Here is a 24,101-nt window from a genome sequence, read left to right on the forward strand (position 1 = left end):
GGAATTCAAAGAGAGGGAAAGGTTCTGTCATGACTACAACACAAAGCATATATATTTTGAGGGAGATCTTTTGGTCACCACCTTTTCAAAGATGGGATATTACCAAGAGCCAAACCCCGTCGTCAGACCGTTTGCTTGCCTCTGATACAGACTGTGGGCATGGCCTGTGTCGGATACCGTCTATAGCATATAGAGGAACTGTATATGACACAGTTCAACTGTGAACTGTGTCACGTCTACTCCCGCTCCCCCTCTCCGGCGCTCGACGTCGCCAGTTTACTTATCATTACACACACCTGCCACTATCGTTACGCGCACCTGCGCCTCTTTATGAGACTCACCTGGACTCCATCAATTCACTGATTACCTCCCCTATATCACTCCCTTTGGTTCATTCCCCAGGCAGTATTAGTTATGTTTTTCATGTCCAGACTCTACTCTTGTTTTGTATTGTTCCATGTTTATTGTATTATTAAATTCACCCCCTGTACTTGCTTCTCGACTCCCAGCGTCTGCGTTATAGACTGTGGGGCTGGGCCTGCTGCTGCGTCAGTTAGCCGCCCACTAGCATCTAGCATAGCGGAACTGTATGACTCATCAGCATCTTGTGTTTCCTGCTGCTATAAATAGACAATCATTCATTCCTGGAACATACTGAAGATACGAACCCCTCATCCTATGTCATACTGGGACCTCATTCAACTATGCTCTCTAGGTACACTGCGATGCCTTTCTAAAGCCAACAGCTATGTTTGAAAAGTCACGTTATTGCATTATAATCCACTTTTGATGTTTTGTTTCATATGCCCTCTATGTTACATGGTTGGTATTACATTGAGCTATGTGCTCCATAGTAAGTGTTACATTTAACTATGCCCTTCTCCTCAACGGTTTTCAGCCAGTGAACTCTCCCCTGCATAGCTTGTCTGAAGGTCTGTCTGGTCTCTTTATCAATCTCTCTCTGATGCCAACAGCTGGAATCAACAGGCTGGAGGATAGAAGCAGACAGGAGGGAGAGATGGAATGAGAAAGAGGGGGAGAGGAATAGGGCACGGAGGAGGGGACAGGGGAGGGGACAGGGTGGGGGGGTGTGGGGGGGATTGGATGTTGATGAGACACAACATATCCTAGGTTGGGGAGATAAGAGACACACACACAAATGCGCACACACACACACAGTGACTCACATACCTCCCCCTTGTGCCACCAATCCAGCCTGCTCTGCCCCGCCCTGCCCTCTGCATTCTTTTGGGGAAGAGGAGTGGAAATGTTAAGGCCTGTGGAGGTGCGTTGGGACAAAGAGAAAGGTAGATGTCTGTCTGGATTCAAGGCATATTTCTATCTCTCATCCTCTCTTCCCTTCTATCTCCCTTTCTCTCTTTCTCACTCTCCCTTCCTCTCTCTGTATCGCTCCCCCCGCTTTCTCTCTGTCTCTGTCTCTGTCTGTCTATCTCCCTCTCTCGCTCTGCCCTCCCTTCCCCTCCAGCCCTCCAGCTGAGACTGAACACAGATCCAGGACAGCTCAGGACAGGACAGGCAGGGAGACAGGGAGACAGGCAGGAGACAGGCGGGAGGCAGGGAGACAGGGAGACAGGGGGACAGGGAGACAGGGAGACAGGGAGGCAGGGAGACAGGCGGGGAGACAGGGAGACAGGCGGGGAGACAGGGAGACAGGGAGACAGGCGGGGAGACAAGGAGACAGGGAGACAGGGAGACAGGCGGGGAGGCACCAAGGGCACTGTACCATCCTCTGGAGGAGACTGAGGATCCCACTGATGCAGTATGACAGCCTGACTTGGCAAAACTGTCTAGGGAATTTGAGTGTGAGTGTGTTTGTGTGTGAGAGTGTGTGAGAGAGGGAGAGAGAAAACAGAAAGAGAGAGAGAGAGTGTGTGTGTGTGTGGTTTTGGTTTTACTATCCTTGTGGGGACCAGAAGTCCTCAAAACAAGTAAAACAAGGAAAATTCGGACAAGTGGGGACATTTCGCCAGTCCCCACAAGGAAATGTATTTTAGGGGTTAGCTTTAAGGTTAGGGTTAGGTTAAGGGTTAGGGTTAGGGTTAGGGGTTAGGTTTAGGGTTAGGGGTTAGGGAAAATAGGATTTTGAATGGGAATCAATTGTTTGGTCCCCACAAAGATAGTAAAACATGTGTGTGTGTGTGTGTGTGTGTGTGTGTGTGTGTGTGTGTGTGTGTGTGTGTGTGTGTGTGTGTGTGTGTGTGTGTGTGTGTGTGTGTGTGTGTGTTTGTGTGTGTGTGTGTGTGTGTGTGTGAGAGAGAGAGAGAAAGAGAGAGAGATTGTGCATGTGATGTGTGTTTTGTAAGAGAATGGTTTTGTCTGTGTGTGGAGATCAATTTAGAAACTAGCAGGTCATGTGCTGCTTTTCTCTTATGCAACGCTGTGAAACACCCGAACAAACAGGCCGACTAGAACAAGGCACAACCCTTACAGCACAGACACTATCCTTGAGACGTCTTTGAGGCCAGGGCATGTGTATGTGTGTGTGTGTGTGTGTGTGTATGTGTGTGTACGTGTGTGTGTGTGTGTATGTGTGTGTGTTCATGCGAGCGAGCTTGTGTGTGTATACCTGCCTGCATGTGTGTGCTTGACACAGCGCCATTCGTCATAGTATTCCTGGGAAGAGGGTGCTAACATGACTGGACTGCTCCTGTCTGGTGGAAACACACACACGCGTTTGGTGGAAACAGGTGGCCCCAACCCTGTGTTCCTAGGGGCCAACCTCTGCACTTCTGAGGTATCCACAGTCAGCACCCAAGTGCTCACAGATCACACTGCCTGGGTTACACAATGCAGGAAGATTCCACAATGAGAGAGGGGGCGGGGATGGAGTGTGTGACAAAACTGCACATTTTAGAGTGGCCTTTTATTGTCCCCAGCACAAGGTGCACCTGTGTAATGATCATGCTGTTTAATCAGCTTCTTGATATGCCACACCTGTCAGGTGGATGGATTATTTTGGCAAAGGAGAAATGCTCACTAACAGGGATGTAAACACATTTGTGCACAACATTTGAGAGAAATAAGGTTTTTGTGCATCAGGAAAATTTCTGGTGTCTTTTATTTCAGCTCATGAAACATGGGACCAACACTTTACATGTGGTGTTTATATTTTTGTTCAGGATATAGAGGGAGAATGGAGAGAGATAGAAAAAGAGAGAGATAGCTTTTACTCAAATATCCAAACCCAGCCTACCAAACAGTGAACTGATAGCTGCCAGACTGGAAAGTGACATTGCGTAAGTGTTCTCTCGCAACCCCTCTCTCTCTCCTCCCTCCAGAGATATCTAATTATATTGTTTTCTTCCATCGCAATGTGAAAAAACACGTTTTCACATGATAATCATTTTGCATTCCACAAACAAAGCCTCTCTCTCTCCCTCACTCTCCCTCTGATTCAGCCTTGCTAAGCAACAGAGAGTGATCACAACGCTACCCAGCTAGCAAATTCGGTTCCTTGGAAGTTGTGGGAACGTATGTTTTTGGTTTGACATTGGTTGTGAGAACAAAGCCATACGTTTCTTGATCTATAAAACGGAACGTTTATTTTGAGGTTGTGGGGAGGTTCTGAGAACGTTTTACTCTGGTTCCTTGAAAGTTGTCCTGGGAGGTTTTATTAATGCTCTGAGAACACAAATTATACAGTGGGGAGAACAAGTATTTGATACACTGCCGATTTTGCAGGTTTTCCTACTTACAAAGCATGTAGAGGTCTGTAATTTTTATCATAGGTACACTTCAACTGTGAGAGAAAAAAAAATCACATTGTATGATTTTTAAGTAATTAATTTACATTTTATTGCATGACATAAGTATTTGATCACCTACCAACCAGTAAGAATTCCGGCTCTCACAGACCTGTTAGTTTTTCTTTAAGAAGCCCTCCTGTTCTCCACTCATTTCCTGTATTAACTGCACCTGTTTGAACTCGTTACCTGTATAAAAGACACCTGTCCACACACTCAATCAAACAGACTCCAACCTCTCCACAATGGCCAAGACCAGAGAGCTATGTAAGGACATCAGGGATAAAATTGTAGACCTGCACAAGGCTGGGATTGGCTACAGGACAATAGGCAAGCAGCTTGGTGAGAAGGCAACAACTGTTGGCGCAATTATTAGAAAATGGAAGAAGTTCAAGATGACGGTCAATCACCCTCAGTCTGGGGCTCCATGCAAGATCTCACCTCGTGGGGCATCAATGATCATGAGGAAGGTGAGGGATCAGCCCAGAACTATACGGCAGGACCTGGTCAATGACCTGAAGAGAGCTGGGACCACAGTCTCAAAGAAAACCATTAGTAACACACTACGCCGTCATGGATTAAAATCCTGCAGCGCACGCAAGGTCCCCCTGCTCAAGCCAGAGCATGTCCAGGCCCGTCTGAAGTTTGCCAATGACCATCTGGATGATCCAGAGGAGGAATGGGAGAAGGTCATGTGGTCTGATGAGACAAAAATAGAGCTTTTTGGTCTAAACTCCACTCACCGTGTTTGGAGGAAGAAGAAGGATGAGTACAACCCCAAGAACACCATCCCAACTGTGAAGCATGGAGGTGGAAACATCATTCTTTGGGGATGCTTTTCTGCAAAGGGGACAGGACGACTGCACCGTATTGAGGGGAGGATGGATGGGGCCATGTATCGCGAGATCTTGGCCAACTACCTCCTTCCCTCAGTAAGAGCATTGAAGATGGGTCGTGGCTGGGTCTTCCAGCATGACAACAACCCAAAACACACATCCAGGGCAACTAAGGAGTGGCTCCGTAAGAAGCATCTCAAGGTCCTGGAGTGGCCTAGCCAGTCTCCAGACCTGAACCCAACAGAAAATCTTTGGAGGGAGCTGAAAGTCCGTATTGCCCAGCGACAGCCCCGAAACCTGAAGGATGTATGGAGGAGTGGGCCAAAATCCCTGCTGCAGTGTGTGCAAACCTGGTCAAGACCTACAGGAAACGTATGATCTCTGTAATTGCAAACAAAGGTTTCTGTACCAAATATTAAGTTCTGCTTTTCTGATGTATCAAATACTTATGTCATGCAATAAAATGCAAATTAATTACTTAAAAATCATACAATGTGATTTTCTGGATTTTTTTACAGACCTCTACATGCTTTGTAAGTAGGAAAACCTGCAAAATCGGCAGTGTATCAAATACTTGTTCTCCCCACTGTAGGTTATTTTGAGGTTTTTGAAACTTTCTTAAAACATTCACTGAATGTTTCAATAAGACTTTTAATAACAGTGCTAGCTTATTTTTGCACAGATAGGACACATGGAAATTCATTTCCTTAGGCATTAATCATGTGAACAAATGTATTTTTTATTGTGACACGGCATCAGTGAGATTCAAACCAATGATATTCTGTTCTCTATCCATGGAATTAGTCCACTGAGCCACCAGAATGTTTTTTTAAACATATAAAGCTATTAATTTTAGTCTATTCAAACAGACCCCATTTCAATGAAAACAGGCACTCATTAAGATCAGGTGTGGCCAATTAGTGGGCGCGGCCGACAGACCTGAACACACTTAGCAAGATAGAGGATAGAGACAGTTTTGTTGATGCTGAAAACGGAATATATATGTTTCTAAATAACATCCTTAGAGAACTTAATCTGAACGTTCCTAAAGTTATCTTGTGGTTTTTATGGAAAGTTTTCTTAATGTTCTGAGAACGGAATTTAGAGCTTATTGATGTACAATTTCATTTTTTTGAACATTTCCAGAATATTGCCAAGAACTGACATAAAAGAGAACCATGTACTATCTGAACATTATGAGAACATCGCTGAAGTCACACCATTTTTTTTTTTACTTTCCCAGAATGTAGTAAAAATATGATATTAAATAGAACCACATGGGAACTTGTGTGGAATGTCCCATGTAGCTCAGTTGGTAGAGCATGGCGCTTGCAACGCCAGGGTTGTGGGTTCGATTCCCACGGGGGGCCAGTATGAAAATATATGCACTCACTAACTGTAAGTCGCTCTGGATAAGAGCGTCTGCTAAATGACAAAAAAAATGTTCTGTAGAGTTACTGAAATTCCCACAGAGGAACATTGTTTCTTGACAATTTGAGAACATGATTTTAAATAGAACCATGAGGAAACCTGTAGGAAACGTTATGTTGAAGTACTGAAATTCCCACAGAAGAATGTTGTTCTTGAACTATTTGAGAACATTCCCAATGTCAAACAAGTTGGAGAACGTTCCTAGAACTTTACCAAAATTGAAATTAACAGTAATGTTTGAACTTTTAGGAAATGTTCTGTTAAAGTAATGAAATGCCAAGAAAATAAAGTTTTTTGTCAAGTTCTTTAAATGTGCTGAGAATGTTCCAAAGCCAAGCAACTATCCTGTACCATTCCCAGAAATGTGTGGGAAGGTTGTATGTAACATAACCATAAGACCTCCATGCTATCACCAAGTGCTAAGCATGGGTGAAAGTAGATTTCATTTCTGTTTTTATCAGATTGTCATACAATCAAAGGCTCACCCATATTTTACCAGGTAACATAAGGGTAAAAAAAACACACACAAAAACAAAGACTCATGTAGGCTACCAGCGCACGGTCGTCCACTCACAAATTAATTCCAGCAGCCAAACAGTGCTCTGTGCACCCGCCATTTGATGAATGGAAAGAAACATCTGTTAAAACACCCAATTCATTTAATGACACTCAGCAATTGTCGTTATGCCTACACTTGAAGCCTGAATTGATGCGTCTACTGCTGTCTGGGCGCTTCAGTCTCGGCCAGTCATCTCTGCTTTGGAAAAATGTCAGTGTTCTCATCAAACCACATTTTGGAGTGTATATACAGCACCACCCGTTTTCAAGTCCATTTGCTCATGATAAATAATGTTGTAAAAGCCTACAGTTTTCTTGACATTTTGTTTTAATTATTGTGATGTTGTATAATGTTTTACCGGTACAGCGTACCACCACTATTTATTTTGCTGGAACGCCGTACCGGGTCGTACTGGACCGTACCGGCTTACGTTCACCCCTGGCGCTAAGAAACATATGGTTCTGAGAACGTTATGTGCTAGCTGGGTACCTAGCTGTCACATGGCATTAGCTCTCTCCCATAGTCTCTGGCTACCCTCCCTTAGCTTCAGGCACAGGCGTTAACACACAAGTCCTTAAACATTAACCTTAGCTACACAGGATACACATGATACTACAACAGGAATTCATGTACTATCTAGCATAGAAAATAACAATGCTTTTCCTTGCAGATATCCCCACACCCAATATGTACCATAGTCATAGGCCTTTAACCCTTTACACTCGTGGGAACTGGCCTATATGGATAGGGCTAAATTGAAATGTTTCTTACAGAAGAATTATGGAAAGCATATGCATAACCATGGTAGCAATTAAAAGGGAACAGTTTGGAGATTATGGGAAAATTATTAGACTAAAGGTGAGGACACAACAGTTCACCTGGCACAAGACTGAATCCAAACATTACACTGTTGATTTTATGTGCATTTTACATTTACTGTACTTTTCACCGCATTTGTTGATAACGAAATCTGAATCTGATAATACTGTGGATACATTCAGCAACATGATAATAATACTTTTGGGATATTTGGGGTAGGTACAACATAAGACACAAACATTGCAAGGGTTTGCGTGAGAGGTCAAACTGGGAGCTCAAAAAGAAGAGCTTTTTGAGGTCTACTAGCTGTGTCGTTGAGGAACTAGAGAAAGCACATCTGTAGTTGTTTTGTTTGGAACACAGCCCTGCATCCCACAATTATTGTTGTGTTTACACAATCCAAAAATGTTCCATTATAAATCGCAATCTGGGTCAGTGGGCATAATTTGAAAGCTTGTTCTATTGCCAACATGACTAGCTAACTGATAAAATATGATCTTACAGTGTGAGGATTTCACAAGGCAATGCAGAGAAGCAGATTGTAATTTTGGTGAGCATAGAATGGAGTCATGAGTGCATTCAGATGCGTGGTCCATGGCAAATTTTCTTCAAAATACAACAAACATAGGCTCATTCTGTTCAGGACAACCCAGGGTTTAATGCCATGTCATCTTGTAACTGTACATCAAACGTAGTGATAATAAACATTGAAACTGTATATATTACATGAGATTTATGATATGTACATTTGAAGTGCACATTTGGACTTACGGGTGTTTGGCTTGCTTGTATGACATCAAAGTGGTGTTTATTATAATCCTCAACATCTCATCTTTCAAAATACATAGAGTCATCTTAATTTACAGCATTTCCCTTACTCAGACAACAGAACATTTGCAAAAGTTGCCCAATTAACGGGAGGGATGGGGGCAACTTGTCGTGCGCGGGGCAGTTCAGAATGTCTGTCAGTCAAAACCCATACAGAGTTGTGAATCGGAGACCCTGAGCACTGATGTCATGTATAGCATGTTACTGTACAGCCACTATGTTCCAAGTTAGGCACTTATACTGGAAGTGTCCAAATCTGCCATTTTCAACCCGTATACGGGTACGAGTGTAAAGGGTTACCACAAAGGATCTGATGTGCTAGCTAGCTATAGAGAACCGCAAAGCCTTTCCTAGCAGATATCACCACACCCAATATGAACCACACAGAACCAAGCCATTTATGATAGGCCTACAGGGTTTGATGTTCTCTAGCTATAGAGAACAGTGAGGTCTTTTCCTAGCAGATACCACTAAACCCACTTTGAACCACAGAGGCTATACTTACAGAATGTGATGTGTTAGCTGGCTATATAGAATAATAGGGATATCAGATATCAATAAGCAGATATCACCACTGATCCAATATGAACCATAGAGCATAACATATAGGATTGAGGATTTGATGTGCTAGCTACAGTGAATAGAGAAGGCTTTACTTAGCAGATATCACAACACCCAAACCTAACACAGAACCATATAGAATTTGATGCAATAGCTAGCTAGGCCTTTCCTAGCAGATATCCCCACACCACAACCAATATGCCTTTGTCATGTGTCTGCAGAGGAATGTGCTGAAGGCTAGTAGGCTACCACAAGTATTCTGCTTGAGATGGAGATACTCACACATCACCATCACCAACCCAACTGAGGGTGAGGAGGGGAGGTGAGAGAGGAGTGAGGGGGGAGGAGAGGATGGGGTGGGAGGAGAGATAGGAGGAGGAGAGGAGGGAGAAAGGAGGTGGGAGAAGGTGAGAGAGGAGGGGGGAGAGAAGGAGTGAGGGGGTGAGGGTGAAGGAGAAGAGGAAGAGAGAAGAGAGAAGAGGGGGAGTAGAAGGAGAGAGGAGGTGCAACAGGGTTGAAAAAGCTTGAGATGAGCAGATGTTTTTACTGACAAGATTTTTGTGTTTATTTATATTTTTCAGAAATACTGCCAAGGCTGGCAGTCATAGATTCTTAGAAGTTTATGCAGCTGCACTTATTGGCATGTAATGCAACATATTGGATTAGAGAAGAGACTTGGAATCCGAGCTACCTCGGATAGGCCAAGCTATACTTCATCACTGCAAATGAGAACAGTAAGAGAGCGACCCAAAGTGACTGATGTCAAATTCACTGGTCCATGTGAAATAGCACACATTACACACATTGTTCAAATATGACCTGAGGGTGGACATAGGCTGAATACCGGACATACTGTAAGTCCACAATGTCCACTCTGCACACATATTGTATGCATACTTGGATTTAAAATTACAGTACAGTATATGCATTCATGACTTTATTGATTTGATTTAATACACATAATAATGTGCATTTTTGGCACAAAATAAATGTATCACTTCCCTGATTAGATTTTCTTGTGACTTTGCAGATATCTTTTTAAACCAGGGCTATATCTGGCCTCCATGTGCTGTGCTCCAGTTTCCCAGCCAAAAGCAGCAGAGAAATAGCTGTGTCATTGTGTCTGTTAGGCATTCTCTCAGAGAGAGTGAGAGAGAGAGAGAGAGACAGCGAACGAGAGAGAGAGAGAGAGAGAGAGAGAGAGAGAGAGAGAGAGAGAGAGAGAGAGAAACGAGAGAAAAATACCCCCGTTCAGAAACCCAGCCAGTGCTGCCACCTTCTGGACACCAGAGGTTTGTGGGACGTGGTCTTCATGACATCATTGTGATGGGTAAATAGATCAGATGATAACGCCAAAGTAAGAGCATCATTAGAAATGTAGGTCATGCATACAGGTATTAGGAGAGCCATAAAGGCTTTACATGGCTCTGTGCTGGTTGTTAGGCGATATGCCCTTCACAGAATATTACATGTTTTCATGTGCATAGGGGTTGAAACGTGTGCTATATTAATGTTGCTGTTGTTTTATGTTTGTTATTCAGACTATTTTCTGTGAATTATATCACGGTTAGTCCTTGAATCATTACAATAATGTATGTTTTCATTGAGTGCATTATAAAATATGTAAAAAGTGGCTGCCAGCATTTTGCAACATTTCTTAACATGGTCTCATGTGAAAATCAAGATAGATTAATCTGAAGCTGTGGTGCTCTATGAATCCAGTATCAATTCATCATAACATAGCTTATATTCAATGCTGTATTAGCGGCTGTAAGAAGACACTAATGCTATCTATACCAGAGGCTTTGGTTTTTTCAAAACTTGTGGAATGTCACTTGCACCCAATAGCCACTAGATGACACTCCTTACCTTAGTGAAATATTACAGTTCGTCAGCACAGCACTAGCCTACTTCACTTAGTCATCAAACAAATCCCATTATAATATCCTCTATTCCAAAGCAAGTTTTCTCACTGACCTATGAATATATCTTGATCATATCAACAGACTAAGTTATTATAAGCTATGTAAGCTAATGAAATATAAATAAATGCAAATTAAATTGGACAGACACACGTTTGGGCTGGAATTAAATAAGCAAAGTGTTAAAGGCCAATCCAATGTTAACAACTTAATTGGGCCTGGAGGCTGAGAGGCCTGCTGGTTATTGTTTCTGTCGCCTCTATGTCTGTCTGCTCTAGTTGACGTTTCACTAAATGAAAATGAACAACAAAAGAATGAACATTCTAGGCAGGCTGCTTCAGCTCACAGCCATTTGTAGAACCAGAAAGGCTGTTATAACGACAAATAACAGTGGCTATGTTCTGTGCTGAAGTTGTCTGGGGACTGTGATGATATGTAATACCTGTATTTACATGGTAGTTACAGTGTCATTATAATGTAGGTGTACATTGTTAAATTACAACCATAATGTCTGTTTGCAAACTGTGATGCAGAGGTTTGCAAAAGTGGAAAGATAGTAGACTACATATATATGGCTCTGGTACAATAAGGTACCATTACATAAGCTATGTAGATACGGTTTTAGTAATCCTGGAATAATGCCATCAAGGAAAGGTAGAGTGTATTTTGTAAAGGGTTAGGGCTAGATGTTAGCTGAAGCTGTGGTCCAGCAGTAGCAGCTGTCTGAGTGGATGAGGATCTGTAGGGACACACTGTGGAGAGATGTCTAATTAGATCACACAGACACACACGCACACACACACACACACAAACAGGCACACACACACGTATGCACACAAGAATGCACACCACACACACACACACACAATGACAGTGGCATCGCTCTGGGCATAGAGCTATTTTAAGAGATGTCGAAATGGAAAACTCTTCATGCGTTTCATGAATCCTCAGACAAACAGAACTCTGCTGTACATAGTCACAAAGTTCAAAGTATGACACATGAATTTCCACAAACAGTAAATGAAGACTATTTAATTCATACAATGTTACACAATTTTACTGTAATTATGTCTGGACAAAAGATAACAGTATGTGACCTAAATGAAATTATTGCATGATACATGTTCACTTGTTTATTTTAATACATCGTTCCTTACCAATCATTCACATCATTTAACACAACTTTAACATTGTTTAGAAAACTACAGGAAAATCATCACGTCACTAACAGTGCCAATTCAAAGTCGCAGATTCCAGCTACAGTCAACAAACCTCAGTCAGAATTTGAATTACAACATGTGGGAAAACCCACAAACCCAACAGGTTCCACCCAGTTCAGCAAAACATCACAATAACATTACACATAGTTTCCCCTTGAATCTGATTGGCTCGTCAGAGAAATACTGGCAGTCCAATGTCCAGACGGGCATTTTTGGACAGTCATCGGGTGGAGGCACACGCACACACACACACGCACTTGCACACACACAGGCTTTTCTGGTTACCCCTAGTGTGCTCTGGAGTGTTCATCCTCAAATTCTGAGTGTGTGTGTGTCGATGAAACCATGTTCCATCAATTACCCAGGTGGCTGCTGCACACAGATTAGTATTCAGCCTTTAAATGCAAAGCTCTCTTGTGCTGCAGATACAATCCCTTATCATCCATAATATTCAACATTATCACCCCAGCTCATCGTGTATAAGACCTCTGCCAGTTGTAGATAGCGTGTATATTATGTGAGCATGCGGGCAGCCTCTTACAGGTACTAACACTACGATGTCTGAAGGCTTTGCCCTGGCTGCTACCCCCCAGGCCCCTCCGTCTGGCAGCCAGCTTAGCCCTCTCCTCTGCCGCAATGAAGTCCGTGGTGGCCCTGAAGAACTCCAGCAGGGCTCGGTGGCTCCAGCTAGTCCCAGGGGTCCCTCCACCGGTCACTCCCCCAGAGAAAGCACTCCCTTCCTGGGTGTTAAAGCCACAGTGTCCCCCCTTGGTGGTCAGCAGCAGGAAGAAGTGGGGGTTGCTCTCGAAGAGTTCCAGGGGTAGGGTGGACTGGGGGTCTCCTCTGATAGGGTCATCCTGTGCACAGACACTCAGAACAGGGATGGCGACTTCGTCTACGTCCCGGAGGGGTTCATTGCGTTCCCAGTAAGCCTCCCAGGCTCCCCCACTGCTGCTGCTGGTGCCCGCTGCTAGGGCCGGGGCTCCTTTAGGGCCAGGCGGCTGGCAGAACAGCACCTCCTCCAGGCCACGCAGGGAACAGCTGGAGAAAAGGGTGTCGGTGTGCACTGTTTCACCCAGCACTGTCCTGTACCTAGATATACACAGACACACACACACACACATATTCATGAACACACACACGCAAACAGAAAGACACACACACAATGCCCCCCCCCCCCACACACACACACACACAAACAAACAAGTACAATCAGTAAATCAATCTAGAAGAGCTGCATCCTTGTTAGCATTGATTGTGAAACCACAAGTTGGGTCCCAATGCCCCGCTAGATCAATAGTACGGTGGGCAGGACACCGGTTGCCATGGTTATGGTATTGTATTTGAATCAAATCCTATAATATCAGGGTATGTGACATCATTGCCTTTCTTCTCCTCTTCTCAATCAGGTTTCTCTCTCTCTCCCTCATCCCTCCCTTTCCATCCCTAACCTGTGTGTTTGACCCCTCCCTTCCTCCCCTCTCCCATCCTCTCCCCTCCCTCCCCTCTCCCATTCTCCACCTCCCTCCCTCCCCCCTCCCTTCCTCCCTCCCCTCTCCCATCCTCCCCCCTCCCTCCCCTCTCCCATTCTCCCCCCTCCCTCCCTCCCCTCTCCCATTCTCCCCCCTCCCTCCCTCCCCTCTCCTATCCTCCCCCTCCCTCCCTCCCCTCTCCCATTCTCCCCCCTCCCTCCCTCCCCTCTCCCATTCTCCCCCCTCCCTCCCTCCCCTCTCCCATCCTCCCCCTCCCTCCCTCCCTCCCTCCCCTCTCCCATCCTCCCCCCCCCCTCCCTCCCTCCCTCCCCTCTCCCATCCTCCCCCCCCCCTTCCCCTCTTCCTCCCCTCTCCCATCCTCCCCCCCTCCCTTCCCCTCTTCCTCCCCCCTACCTCCATCCCATACCTGCTGAGGCATATCCTCTGGTAAGTCACCAGAGCCCAGTGTAGAGGCCAGATGGGTCCGTTCTCGAACCAGCTCTGGCAGCGGAACACTGGCGAGAGGCAGGCGGCGGCCGTTACGTAGCTGGATGAACCACACTCTCCCAGGTACGCGAGGAGGAGACCGGACCCCGTGCTCTCGCTCACCGCATACAGCTGGCTCACGGGTTGCCGGTAGCGGACGTAACGCACGGCCTCGCGTAGGTCCCCTGGGTCGCCAAACTGCTGCAACCTGACGGTGCTGAGGGGTGTGGCGTTGTGGCTGCGCCGGTTAAACACCACGGGGAGGTAGCCATGGGACAACGCCACCTCACAGAGCTGAAGGACAGAGAAACAGAACATAATGTAATTCATGACAATAAAGCACTTTGAATTTAATTGAACTGACATAGCAGAGTCAGCTTGAGCTCACAGTGAGGTCTCACCTCACTACAGTATGAACTGTGACATCATCAAAGCTGGAGGTAGCGGATGGACAGACAGATGGAGACACAGCGGTCAGTGTGAGCTCCCATAGTGTTAGGTCAATGTAAAAGCCCTATTTAAATACATTAATCCATTAATGCATGATGTTTCAACTGACTATGAACTGTGAGGTCAGATTATGTGAGGTCTTTGGAAAAACCCTACATAAATCTAATCCAACATTGCATGTTTCAACTGACTATGAACTGTAACAACAACAACACAGGCTGCATCTGAAATGGCATCCTATTCCCTATATAGTGCACTAATGATCAAAAGTAGTGCACTTTATAAGGAATAGGGTGCCATTTCAAACACACCCACAGAGTATGAATGTACAGCTTCACAGAGCTATAAGAAGACAGTGATTAGAGAGAGAGACCAAGAGGAAGTGTAACAGATCACTGAATTCAATATTTACAGAGCTGAGAAACCTGCAAGAGCACTTATAGCTGGATATGATCCTTCCTCTCTGCGTTTCTCTCTTTCTCTCTGTGTCTCATCCTTTCCTTCTCTCTCTCTCTTCCTCTCTCTCTCTCGCTCTCTGTCTCTCCCTCTTTCTCTCTCTCTCTCTCTCTGTCTCTCTCTCTCTCTCTCTCTCTCTCTGTCTCTCTCTCTCTCTCTCTCTCTGTCTCTCCCTCCCTCTTTCTCTCTCTCTCTCTCTCTCTCTCTCTCTCTCTCTCTCTGAATGAATTCATCCTACTACTCTAGTGGATCACAGTAGTATTGAGGCAGCTACACTATTTCATTGAAGTACAGCTGTTTTCCAACATAAGGATGGTAAGGTATAAAGCAGATTAACTTTGCTCCAGTCCTCCATTTGTTTTCCCTCTGGACTATGCTGCCAGTGTCGAGTCCATGAGGAATTATTTTCACTGACACTTGAGAAACACGGAAGCATGCACACGCCCACACACACACTTAAACTCATGCCTGTACAGTCGCAGACACACACCTACACACTGTCACTCAGAAGCATGCACACGCCTGCACAAACACCCGCAGTACATCCTGCCACACACATGCCTGCACACACCCCTGCACACACTCCTACGCATGCATCTGCACACACATTTACACACTGCCACATTCTTCAGACAATTGATGCCAAACTCTCATAAACTCCCACAAATATTGAAGGTCCACCATTCAGCCTGAACACAGCTCTGTGAACAAGAGCAAAGATATTTGTCTCTGACTCGACCAACCGTAGACATGGAGGAAGTAGAAATGACATCATCACTGTCCTAACACAACTGTTAAACATAGAGGCAAAGTCATTATACTACAGTCAAGTTCATCATCAGCATTCCTATTTTGATTAAATGCTTATAGCAACTTCCTCATTAGTGCAACAATGCGTGAGTTAACGCAGAACTTGGGCTTCTGCCATGTTGAAAGACTGAGGGTTTATTTCGAACAATGCACAGAATGTGTGTTTTATGAACCAGGCATTTGTCTTGACTAATTGTGTAATACATGTGTAGTAGACAGTATGGTGTCCTGTGTCTGGACACAAGGCTGTAAAATCCACACTCAGACGTGAGCTCACCTTTGGCTCTATGTCTGACCTTAAAGAGAGCATACAGGAGTCATGGGACACATTTCACCACGACGTTGTTCCCTCCCTTCTCTCGGTCCCTCCCTTATCCCCTTCACAGATCTGACAGTACAGGATAGGCGAAAGCAATATGGTGAAAACTATTTGGAGCTCAATGCTTATACCAACCCAGTCATCTCAGATCTGTGTTGGGGAGTTAATGAGGGAAAATGGGAGGGGAAAACATTTTTGGACTGAAATGCAGCCTTAGTCAGAATGAACTCTGAAAGATTGCAGACTAGATGGCTACAACTCAGGGCCGTTAGGGAGGTAGAGGGCATAAAACCTATAACTGTCCTCTAACAAATCATCCACCGGACACTCTGCATACTTTTCATACTGTATAGCCAGGCCAGCAAGACCGAGCAGGAATATGGCTGCATCCCAAATGGCATCGTATTCCCTATATAATGCACTACATATGGAATAGGGTGCCATTTGGTACGCAAGCTGCAACACCTGCCATTCACCATCTGTTTGTAGACACTTCTATGGTGTGTGAGTTTGCTGTGATGTAATGTAGGCCTATAAGCTACAGTATACGCCCAACTAACATAACATGGGGGAGGGGGTAAAACAAAGACAATCTCTTTATGAAAAAGGATGACAAAGCCTCATCTAGAAAGGATGATGTCCAAACACACACTGATTTATCTCTCTCAAAATACATAAATGTACTCTCTCTCCTTATCTCGTTCTTCCTCTCCCTGTGCCTTCCATCGCATCTCTCTCTTTCCCTCACCTTCTCTCTCTCACTCACTCTCTCTCTCTCTCTCTCTTTCCGACTCCCTCTTTCACACACACACACACATACACACACACACACACACACACACTTGGAGCTGACCCAGAAAGACTAAATAAAAAAGCATCTAACAGAATTTGCCCTTTACTCACTCTCTCTTTCTTCACCCTCTGTAGCTCACTCTCTCTTTCTTCTGTGGTCCTCTGTAGCTCAGCTGGTAGAGCACGGCGCTTGTAACGCCAAGGTAGTGGGTTCGATCCCCGGGACCACCCATACACAAAAAAAAAAAAAATGTATGCACGCATGACTGTAAGTCGCTTTGGATAAAAGCGTCTGCTAAATGGCATATTATTTTTATTATTATTACCCTCTCGCTCACGCTGATGCTCACTCAATCTCCCAGCAAAAAGGAAAGTCAAATCTGACAGAATTCGCTTTTAGTTCAATCTTTCTTCCCATATCCCTCTCTATCTCTTCCTCCCTCATCTCCCTAGGCTACAGACATAAAAATAATTCACTTAAACATGCCTACTGCTGACAGGCTGTTGATAGTGGATCAGCGCCTATGAATGCTCCCATTGTTGACAGACTAGAGTAGTAGGGGGTGCTGTTGGTCAAGTTTGTGACTTATTGTTGCTCACAAAAGTAACAGAGTACACAAATCAGGCTTGTAACAATGCAAGCCTGGCCAGATTGGCCGGTTTTACACTCAATTGGGCTGCTTTATAGTGGATTGGGCAGGTTTTTTGATCTAGTCGGGGTAGAAAATGTCTAAAGAATCTGGCAACATTGCCTGGACCGCAGGGAACAGTGAATCATTATAAGGCTAATGGGCATTGGAGTGTAGCCTGGTCCCAGATCTGTTTATTTGTGGTATGAGTTGGCAAGACAGCACAAACCAATCTGGGACTAGATTATTGGGAGTGCAGCTGCAGTGATGTGATCCTTTCACTCACAGCCCGCCCAGGCAGAGCAAAGCCTTGTAAAGTGTTTCTCAATTACCACAATCACTATATTGAACCCTGGTTTTAATGCATGGCACTGTGCTCTTGTTGTTCGCTTTCTTGCTCTCCTCCTCACCTTGCCAAGACTGACTTGAACCAAGATGCCCCCCATGCTCAATGGGAATAGGCATTGGCACTGGTACTTTCTCATATCTCGTCCAACCTCCTTTTCTACACCACTGCAATGATGAATTAAACATAATTTCACTATTTATGTAATTTCACCATTACAAATAACTTCACAGATTGAACCTTCAGCAATCAATGGTATAGCAGTGAATTGTATGACCATGAGACAGGCTTTGTTATGTGTATGCATATAATATATGATTACCAAATAAGTCATAATAACTACACTGTAACGGAAAACTGTAAATTATACGGTAATTCGGGTTATTATCAACAGTAAAATACGCTGAAACGTTTTTCTGCCACATATGGTAAATGATGGTGCATTGTGGGCAAATGTTGTGGGAGGGAAATAATTGCTGTATTTCAAATGGTAATGTAATTCCACCCCACAGAATAAAGTACCGTAATGTATCTTTGCAGCACCAAAAACCTTTTGACCACTAGTAGGTGCATGGTATTGTTGTTTCTGGCTCATTAACATATTTTGAGGCGTGCCTTGTAAGAGGCTGTTTTGTTGCACCTGTGAGTGAGAATTCTGTAACAATTTAACTCCTTTCTGGTTATAGTGCTCCATCAATTTGTATGGGGGACAGATTGGAGTGGCAGCAAGTCTTAAATCTTAAATGGTTGAGCATTTTGCCATGCCCTTCTGGTCTGTTTTGATCTGTAGTCGCTGCCAATTTGGAAGCTTTTGTTAAGGCCTCTAGAAGTGCAAGTGATATAAAACACAAAATATTCATTAATATGCTGTAATGTGTCAACACTTTCCCTAGCAGCCAACCTGCTTGCACTAATCCTTTGTAATTACAGTAAAATACTGTGAAATACAAACCCCTCCCCTCAATTAATGTAATTAATTCATCCATCCATTCATCCATTCATACTGATTACAGTACAATACAGTATAAAACAATTTTACGGTATTGTACTGCATGTCAATATAAAGTACTTGCTTTGAGACTTGCCACCAAGCTGCTTGTAAGCTACTGTAAATTCATAGTGTAGAGATGATATCTAGAGCTTACATAAATCTTATTTCTGCCCCTGAAACAGTCCACAACAGCCCCAAATAGACATCCATAGTACTGTAACACTGTAAGCTATGTTCTAAGTAACAGCTATTTTGTCAGAGCAGAGGTAAAAAGGAGCAAGACAATTAGTATAATGTAGCCCCCATTAAGACCATAAGACAGCCTTAGCACACAGGCCTAATAACAGGTGTAGGTGGGCACTGGGCACATTATGGTTGAGGGTGTTTTCACATGATGAACAAGAATAAGCCTGGTTATGAGCATATTTTGCATGACATTTCATCATTCATTAATCATGAGGCTACCTTCAGCACATTTCTAGTGATTTTCCCGAAAGAGTTGGGTATGATGAGGAGGATGGGGCTCGTGGAATTACTCGAGGTTCTCCTCCGTTTCTGATACGACGCACCGGCCACCGACACTGCCCAGTCCAGTGCCACGAGACCATCGTCGCTCAACTGCAAGTAGTCCCGCACGAAATGCACCCGGCTCTTGTACGGCCAGCACGCGCCGTAGACGGTCTGAAGAAACGCACTCGCCCGCCATGTCCATCCCGTGCACGCCGTGAAATTGCTGAAAGTCCTGCAGTGTTTGAGGAGATAGTTGGCCAGGGCCGAGGGTTTGCATATCAGCGCAACGGCGGGGACTTTATTATCACCTTCCACGTCCGGTGTCTGGGCATTAGCACCGTCCACCGGGACCCCCCGGTCTGAGACGTCCCTCTCCTTTGTTTGCCGCCGTGAAATTCCGAGCTCCCGGAGGAGTGCGTCTGGCTCGCCCTGGGTAGCAAAATATTTCGAAGCTGGCCAAATAACGGCCACCAGAATCACAATACACAAAACCACAAGCCATTCCAGCATTTGAACGGTGGGGAATAAACGGTCACTTCCACGGATGTTCTATAGACCTACAGTTATTTTTTAATTCAAGTCAACCAAAGCTAATATTAAAGCACAAAGAATAAGGCGGACCATCTTCAGTTGGTTGAAGTCTTCTTCTCACAAAGCACAACGTGCGCGTAACCATATATACCATTCGTTGGGAGAAACCAGAATGCGCACAGCCACAAGTTCTCCACTTTCTTTCCTACAGTAACATTTCAACTTTGATATCTCCAGCCTTTTATGGTTGATTAGATTTTCTGTTCAGAAGGGATCCTTACTGAAAACAGATTGTTGAAGCAGTTTCGTTGGCTGCTCGTAACTGACTGAAACCCACTGTTTCAAAATAAAGCTTTCCACTCCAGAATGGCTGCCTTCTTCAAGGTGCATTCCTGGGTAAATTACGCAAAGTGTTTTCTCGGACAGAACATGAAAGGCATGGACACCACCTCTCCAAGTCGTTCCAAATCGGGATACATGGTGTTCTCGGAGTGCGCCTTTGAATTGTCAGTAATTACGTGCAGAGCTGCGCAAGCTTCGCTCCTCAACCTCAACAGCTGTGTGAGCGAGAGAAACGTCAGAATGCATTGCACTGTTTATGCTTCAAGTGCGAGGCAGGCAGGCGCCTCCCAGCTCCCATATAGAACACCACGGTGTCAGACTGTAAGAGGCGAAAACATCTCCTATAGAATTGTCTTATCTCTTTCAAAGTAGTCTTGCTATGTGAAATAGTATGGCTAGATGTAGGGAATAGGGCGCCATTAGGGAGGCAATCTATGTTAGGTTGTGCTCGCAAACCGCTGCTTGTAGGGGTGATGGTGATGCAGTTGTTGTTGTTGTTCTGGACCTATCTGAAAATGGTGGCAGACTGACAGAGAGCTGTAGCCTGCCAGGGAGGACTGATGGTGAGGACCAGACTGACAGAGAGCTGTAGCCTGTCAGGGAGGACTGATGATGAGGACCTGTGGTGGATGAGTCAGTGTAATGAACTAGGCAGATAGCAATAGACAAGACAGCAGAACATTGTGTTTGTCCCCTTGTTTCACACACACGCACCCACCCACCCACATCTTTCACAGTAACACCCTTCCTGATGTTATCCACCAAGCATATTGAGTACTTGGAGAAGACAAGAGGCAATTTATTTTGCTTTATTCAACACTTAGTTAGGTCTTTGTAAAGTCCATTAAGAGAAGCGTGTGCCTTTTGTGTTTGGTAACTGTCTGTGATTGTTGCAGCTTTCTCTAGAGGAGTTTGTCATCGACTTTCATAAAAGGTTTCCACCCACCATCCTTTGGGATTCCTAGAAAATGTGTTGAATAAATGGCACTGTTGTAAGGTAATAAACATAGTGTATACATGGCTTGAATCTAAGCGTGTGTGTACAGTTGAAGTCGGAAGTTTACATATACCTTAGCCAAATACGTTTAAACTCAGTTTTTCACAATTCCTGACATTTAATCCTAGTAAAAATTCCCTGTCTTAGGTCAGTTAGGATCCCCACTTTATTTTAAGACTGTGAAATGTCACAAAAATAGTAGAGAGAATGATTTATTTCAGCTTTTATTTCTTTCATCACATTTCCAGTGGGTCAGAAGTTTACATATACTCAATTAGTATTTGGTAGCATTCAGGGGCGGTGTGTTCAATAGGGCGATATGGGCGACGCACTGCCAAACGGGAAAAGGAAGGGATTTTTTTTCTAATCAATTATATCACGGCAACAGTAGTTATCAGTGTTGTAATCTAGACGTCTGATCTGCCACAGTGCCACTAAATGTCCAATCAGGCTAAAGTCGTGCTTCAAATGCCCCCCCCCCCCCCCTTTTGGGGCGATTTCAGTCAGGTTGAAAATCGCCCAGAAGTCTGTCATAGACTCCCATGTAAAATCTATTTTTTTCAAATATCAGAGCTTTCAATACAATCTCTATGGGTTTCTGAGGGCTTGCACTTACGCGCTTTCGTCATACGTAACGTAACCATGAACGTAACTAAGAAAAGAGCGGGTAGCCTCATCAATCAATTCACTACTACTATCAAAATAGCTAGGCTTCAGTGCAACTCGATTGTGTCTTTGAAAGAAGTTCCTTTTTGTCGGCGAACAAATGAAGATAAATTGGCAACGAAACAATTAGGACCTCCCAGACCAAATTTAATAATTCAACAGGTTTCTACTAAAGGGGGGAAGTCCTACACCCGAGGATTTTCCAAAAATTGGTACGAACGAAAAACCTGGCTAGCAGGCTGCGATGTAGCTAATGCAGTCTTCTGCTACCCCCTGCTTACTCTTTCACCCTGAAGGCGGCACGGCAGACAGCACCGCTTGGACAGCGACTGGTGTGTAACGGACATGCACCATCTTTCAGGAAAGATTAAGAAACATGAGCTGTCAAAGACCCACATGGATAGCTGTTTGAGATTGTCTACTTTGGGGAGAGTGAACATTCCCACTCAACTGGATGAGGGATACAGGCTAGCTGTCCGCCGCCACAACGATGAGGTTAGTGTTGATAATCACAAGTTTACTGGAGAACTGAAACTGACAAGGCTGACAAGATAGGACCCTTTTGTCCATTGTTATTGGATAGGAACAGAACTTATAACCAGCTCCTGACCTAAATAGATCTTAGCACAACATTTTACTCAACATATCATATTCCATATTCACTATAACAAATATATTTACTACGACATTAGCAAGAACCGCCACATCCTCAGCCGGCTAATCCAGTGTGTGAAGTTTTGCGGAGTGTTTGAGTTAGCTTTGCGAGGCAAAGATGAAACTGAGGGCTCCACCAACCCTGGTAAGCCAACACTTTTGAGATCAGTCAATAAATGCTTCTGGTATTGACTTATATGCTGCCCCTGTCTTCATGTTGTTGCTGGACATATCTTTTTTACAATGTGTGTAGGTCACCTAAATCATCAGAAAAATTGCCCCCCCTGAGAATTTTTTCAGGAGCCGCCACTGGTAGCATTGCCGTTAAATTGTTTAACTTGGGTCTCGGGTAGCCTTCCATAAGCTTCCCACTATAAGTTGGGTGAATTTTGGCCCATTCCTCCTGACAGAGCTGGTGTAACTGAGTCAGGTTTGTAGGCCTCCACAAATGTTCTATAGGATTGAGGTCAGGGCTTTGTGATGACCACTCCAATACCTTGACTTTGTTGTCCTTAAGCCATTTTGTCACAACTTTGGAAGTATGCTTGGGGTCATTGTTCATTTGGAAGACCCATTTGCGACCAAGCTTTAACTTCCTGACTGATGTCTTGAGATGTTGCTTCAATATATCCACATAATTTTCCTTCCTCATGATGCCATCTATTTTGTGAAGTGCACCAGTCCCTCCTGCAGCAAAGCACCCCCACAGCATGATACTGCCACCCCCGTGCTTCACGGTTGGGATGGTTCTTCGGCTTGCAAGCCCCCCCTTTTTCCTCCAAACATAACGATGGTCATTTTGGCCAAACAGTTCTATTTTTGTTTCATCAGACCAGAGGACATTTCTCCAAAAAGTACGATATTTGTCCCCATGTGCAGTTGCAAACTGTAGTCTGGCTTTTTTTATGGCAGTTTTGGAGCAGTGGCTTCTTCCTTGCTGAGCGGCCTTTCAGGTTATGTCGAAATGGGACTTGTTTGACTGTGGATATAGATACTTTTGTACCCGTTTCCTCCAGCATCTTCACAAGGTCCTTTGCTGTTGTTCTGGGATTGATTGCACTTTTCACACCAAAGTACGTTCATCTCTAGAAGACAGAATGCGTCTCCTTCCTGAGCGGTTTGGTGGCTGCGTGGTCCAATGGTGATTATACTTGCGTACTATTGTTTGTACAAATGAACGTGGTACCTTCAGGCATTTGGAAATTGCTCCCAAGGATGAACCAGACTTGTGGAGGTCTACTTGGCTGATTTATTTTGATTTTCCCATGATGTCAAGCAAAGAGGCACTGAGTTTGAAGGTAGGCCTTGAAATACATCCACGGGTACACCTCCAATTGACTCAAATGATGTCAATTAGCCTATCAGAAGCTTCTAAAGCAATGACATCATTTTCTGGAATTTTCCAAGCTGTTTAAAGGCACAGTCAACTTAGGGTATGTAAACTTCTGACCCACTGGAATTGTGATACAGTGAATTATAAGTGAAATAATCTGTCTGTAAACAATTGTTGGAAAAATTACTTGTGTCATGCACAAAGTAGATGTCCTAACCGACTTGCCAAAACTTTAGTTTTTTAACAAGACATTTGTGGAGTGGTTGAAAAACAAGTTTTAATGAGTCCAACCTAAGTGTATGTAAACTTCTGACTTCAACTGTATGTGTGTTGTATTGTGTTGTGTTGTGTTATGTTGTGTGTGTGTGTGTGTGTGT

At 44.3% G+C, this 24,101-nt stretch overlaps 1 protein-coding gene across 1 annotated transcript; it reads right to left on the minus strand.

The window, feature by feature from the left end:
• Positions 1–11,732: 11,732 nt before the first annotated feature.
• abhd15a (abhydrolase domain containing 15a) lies at positions 11,733–20,630 on the minus strand. The gene is made up of 3 exons (XM_084147865.1): positions 19,157–20,630; positions 13,840–14,192; positions 11,733–13,032 (listed from the first exon to the last, which is right to left on the minus strand). The coding sequence occupies exons 1-3, from the start codon at positions 19,709–19,711 to the stop codon at positions 12,411–12,413; spliced, it is 1,530 nt and encodes a 509-aa protein (XP_084003991.1). The 5' UTR covers positions 19,712–20,630; the 3' UTR covers positions 11,733–12,410.
• Positions 20,631–24,101: the final 3,471 nt, after the last annotated feature.

This window comes from Coregonus lavaretus (genome assembly GCF_964263955.1).
Source record: "Coregonus lavaretus genome assembly, chromosome: 30".
Classification (NCBI taxonomy): Eukaryota; Metazoa; Chordata; class Actinopteri; order Salmoniformes; family Salmonidae; genus Coregonus; species Coregonus lavaretus.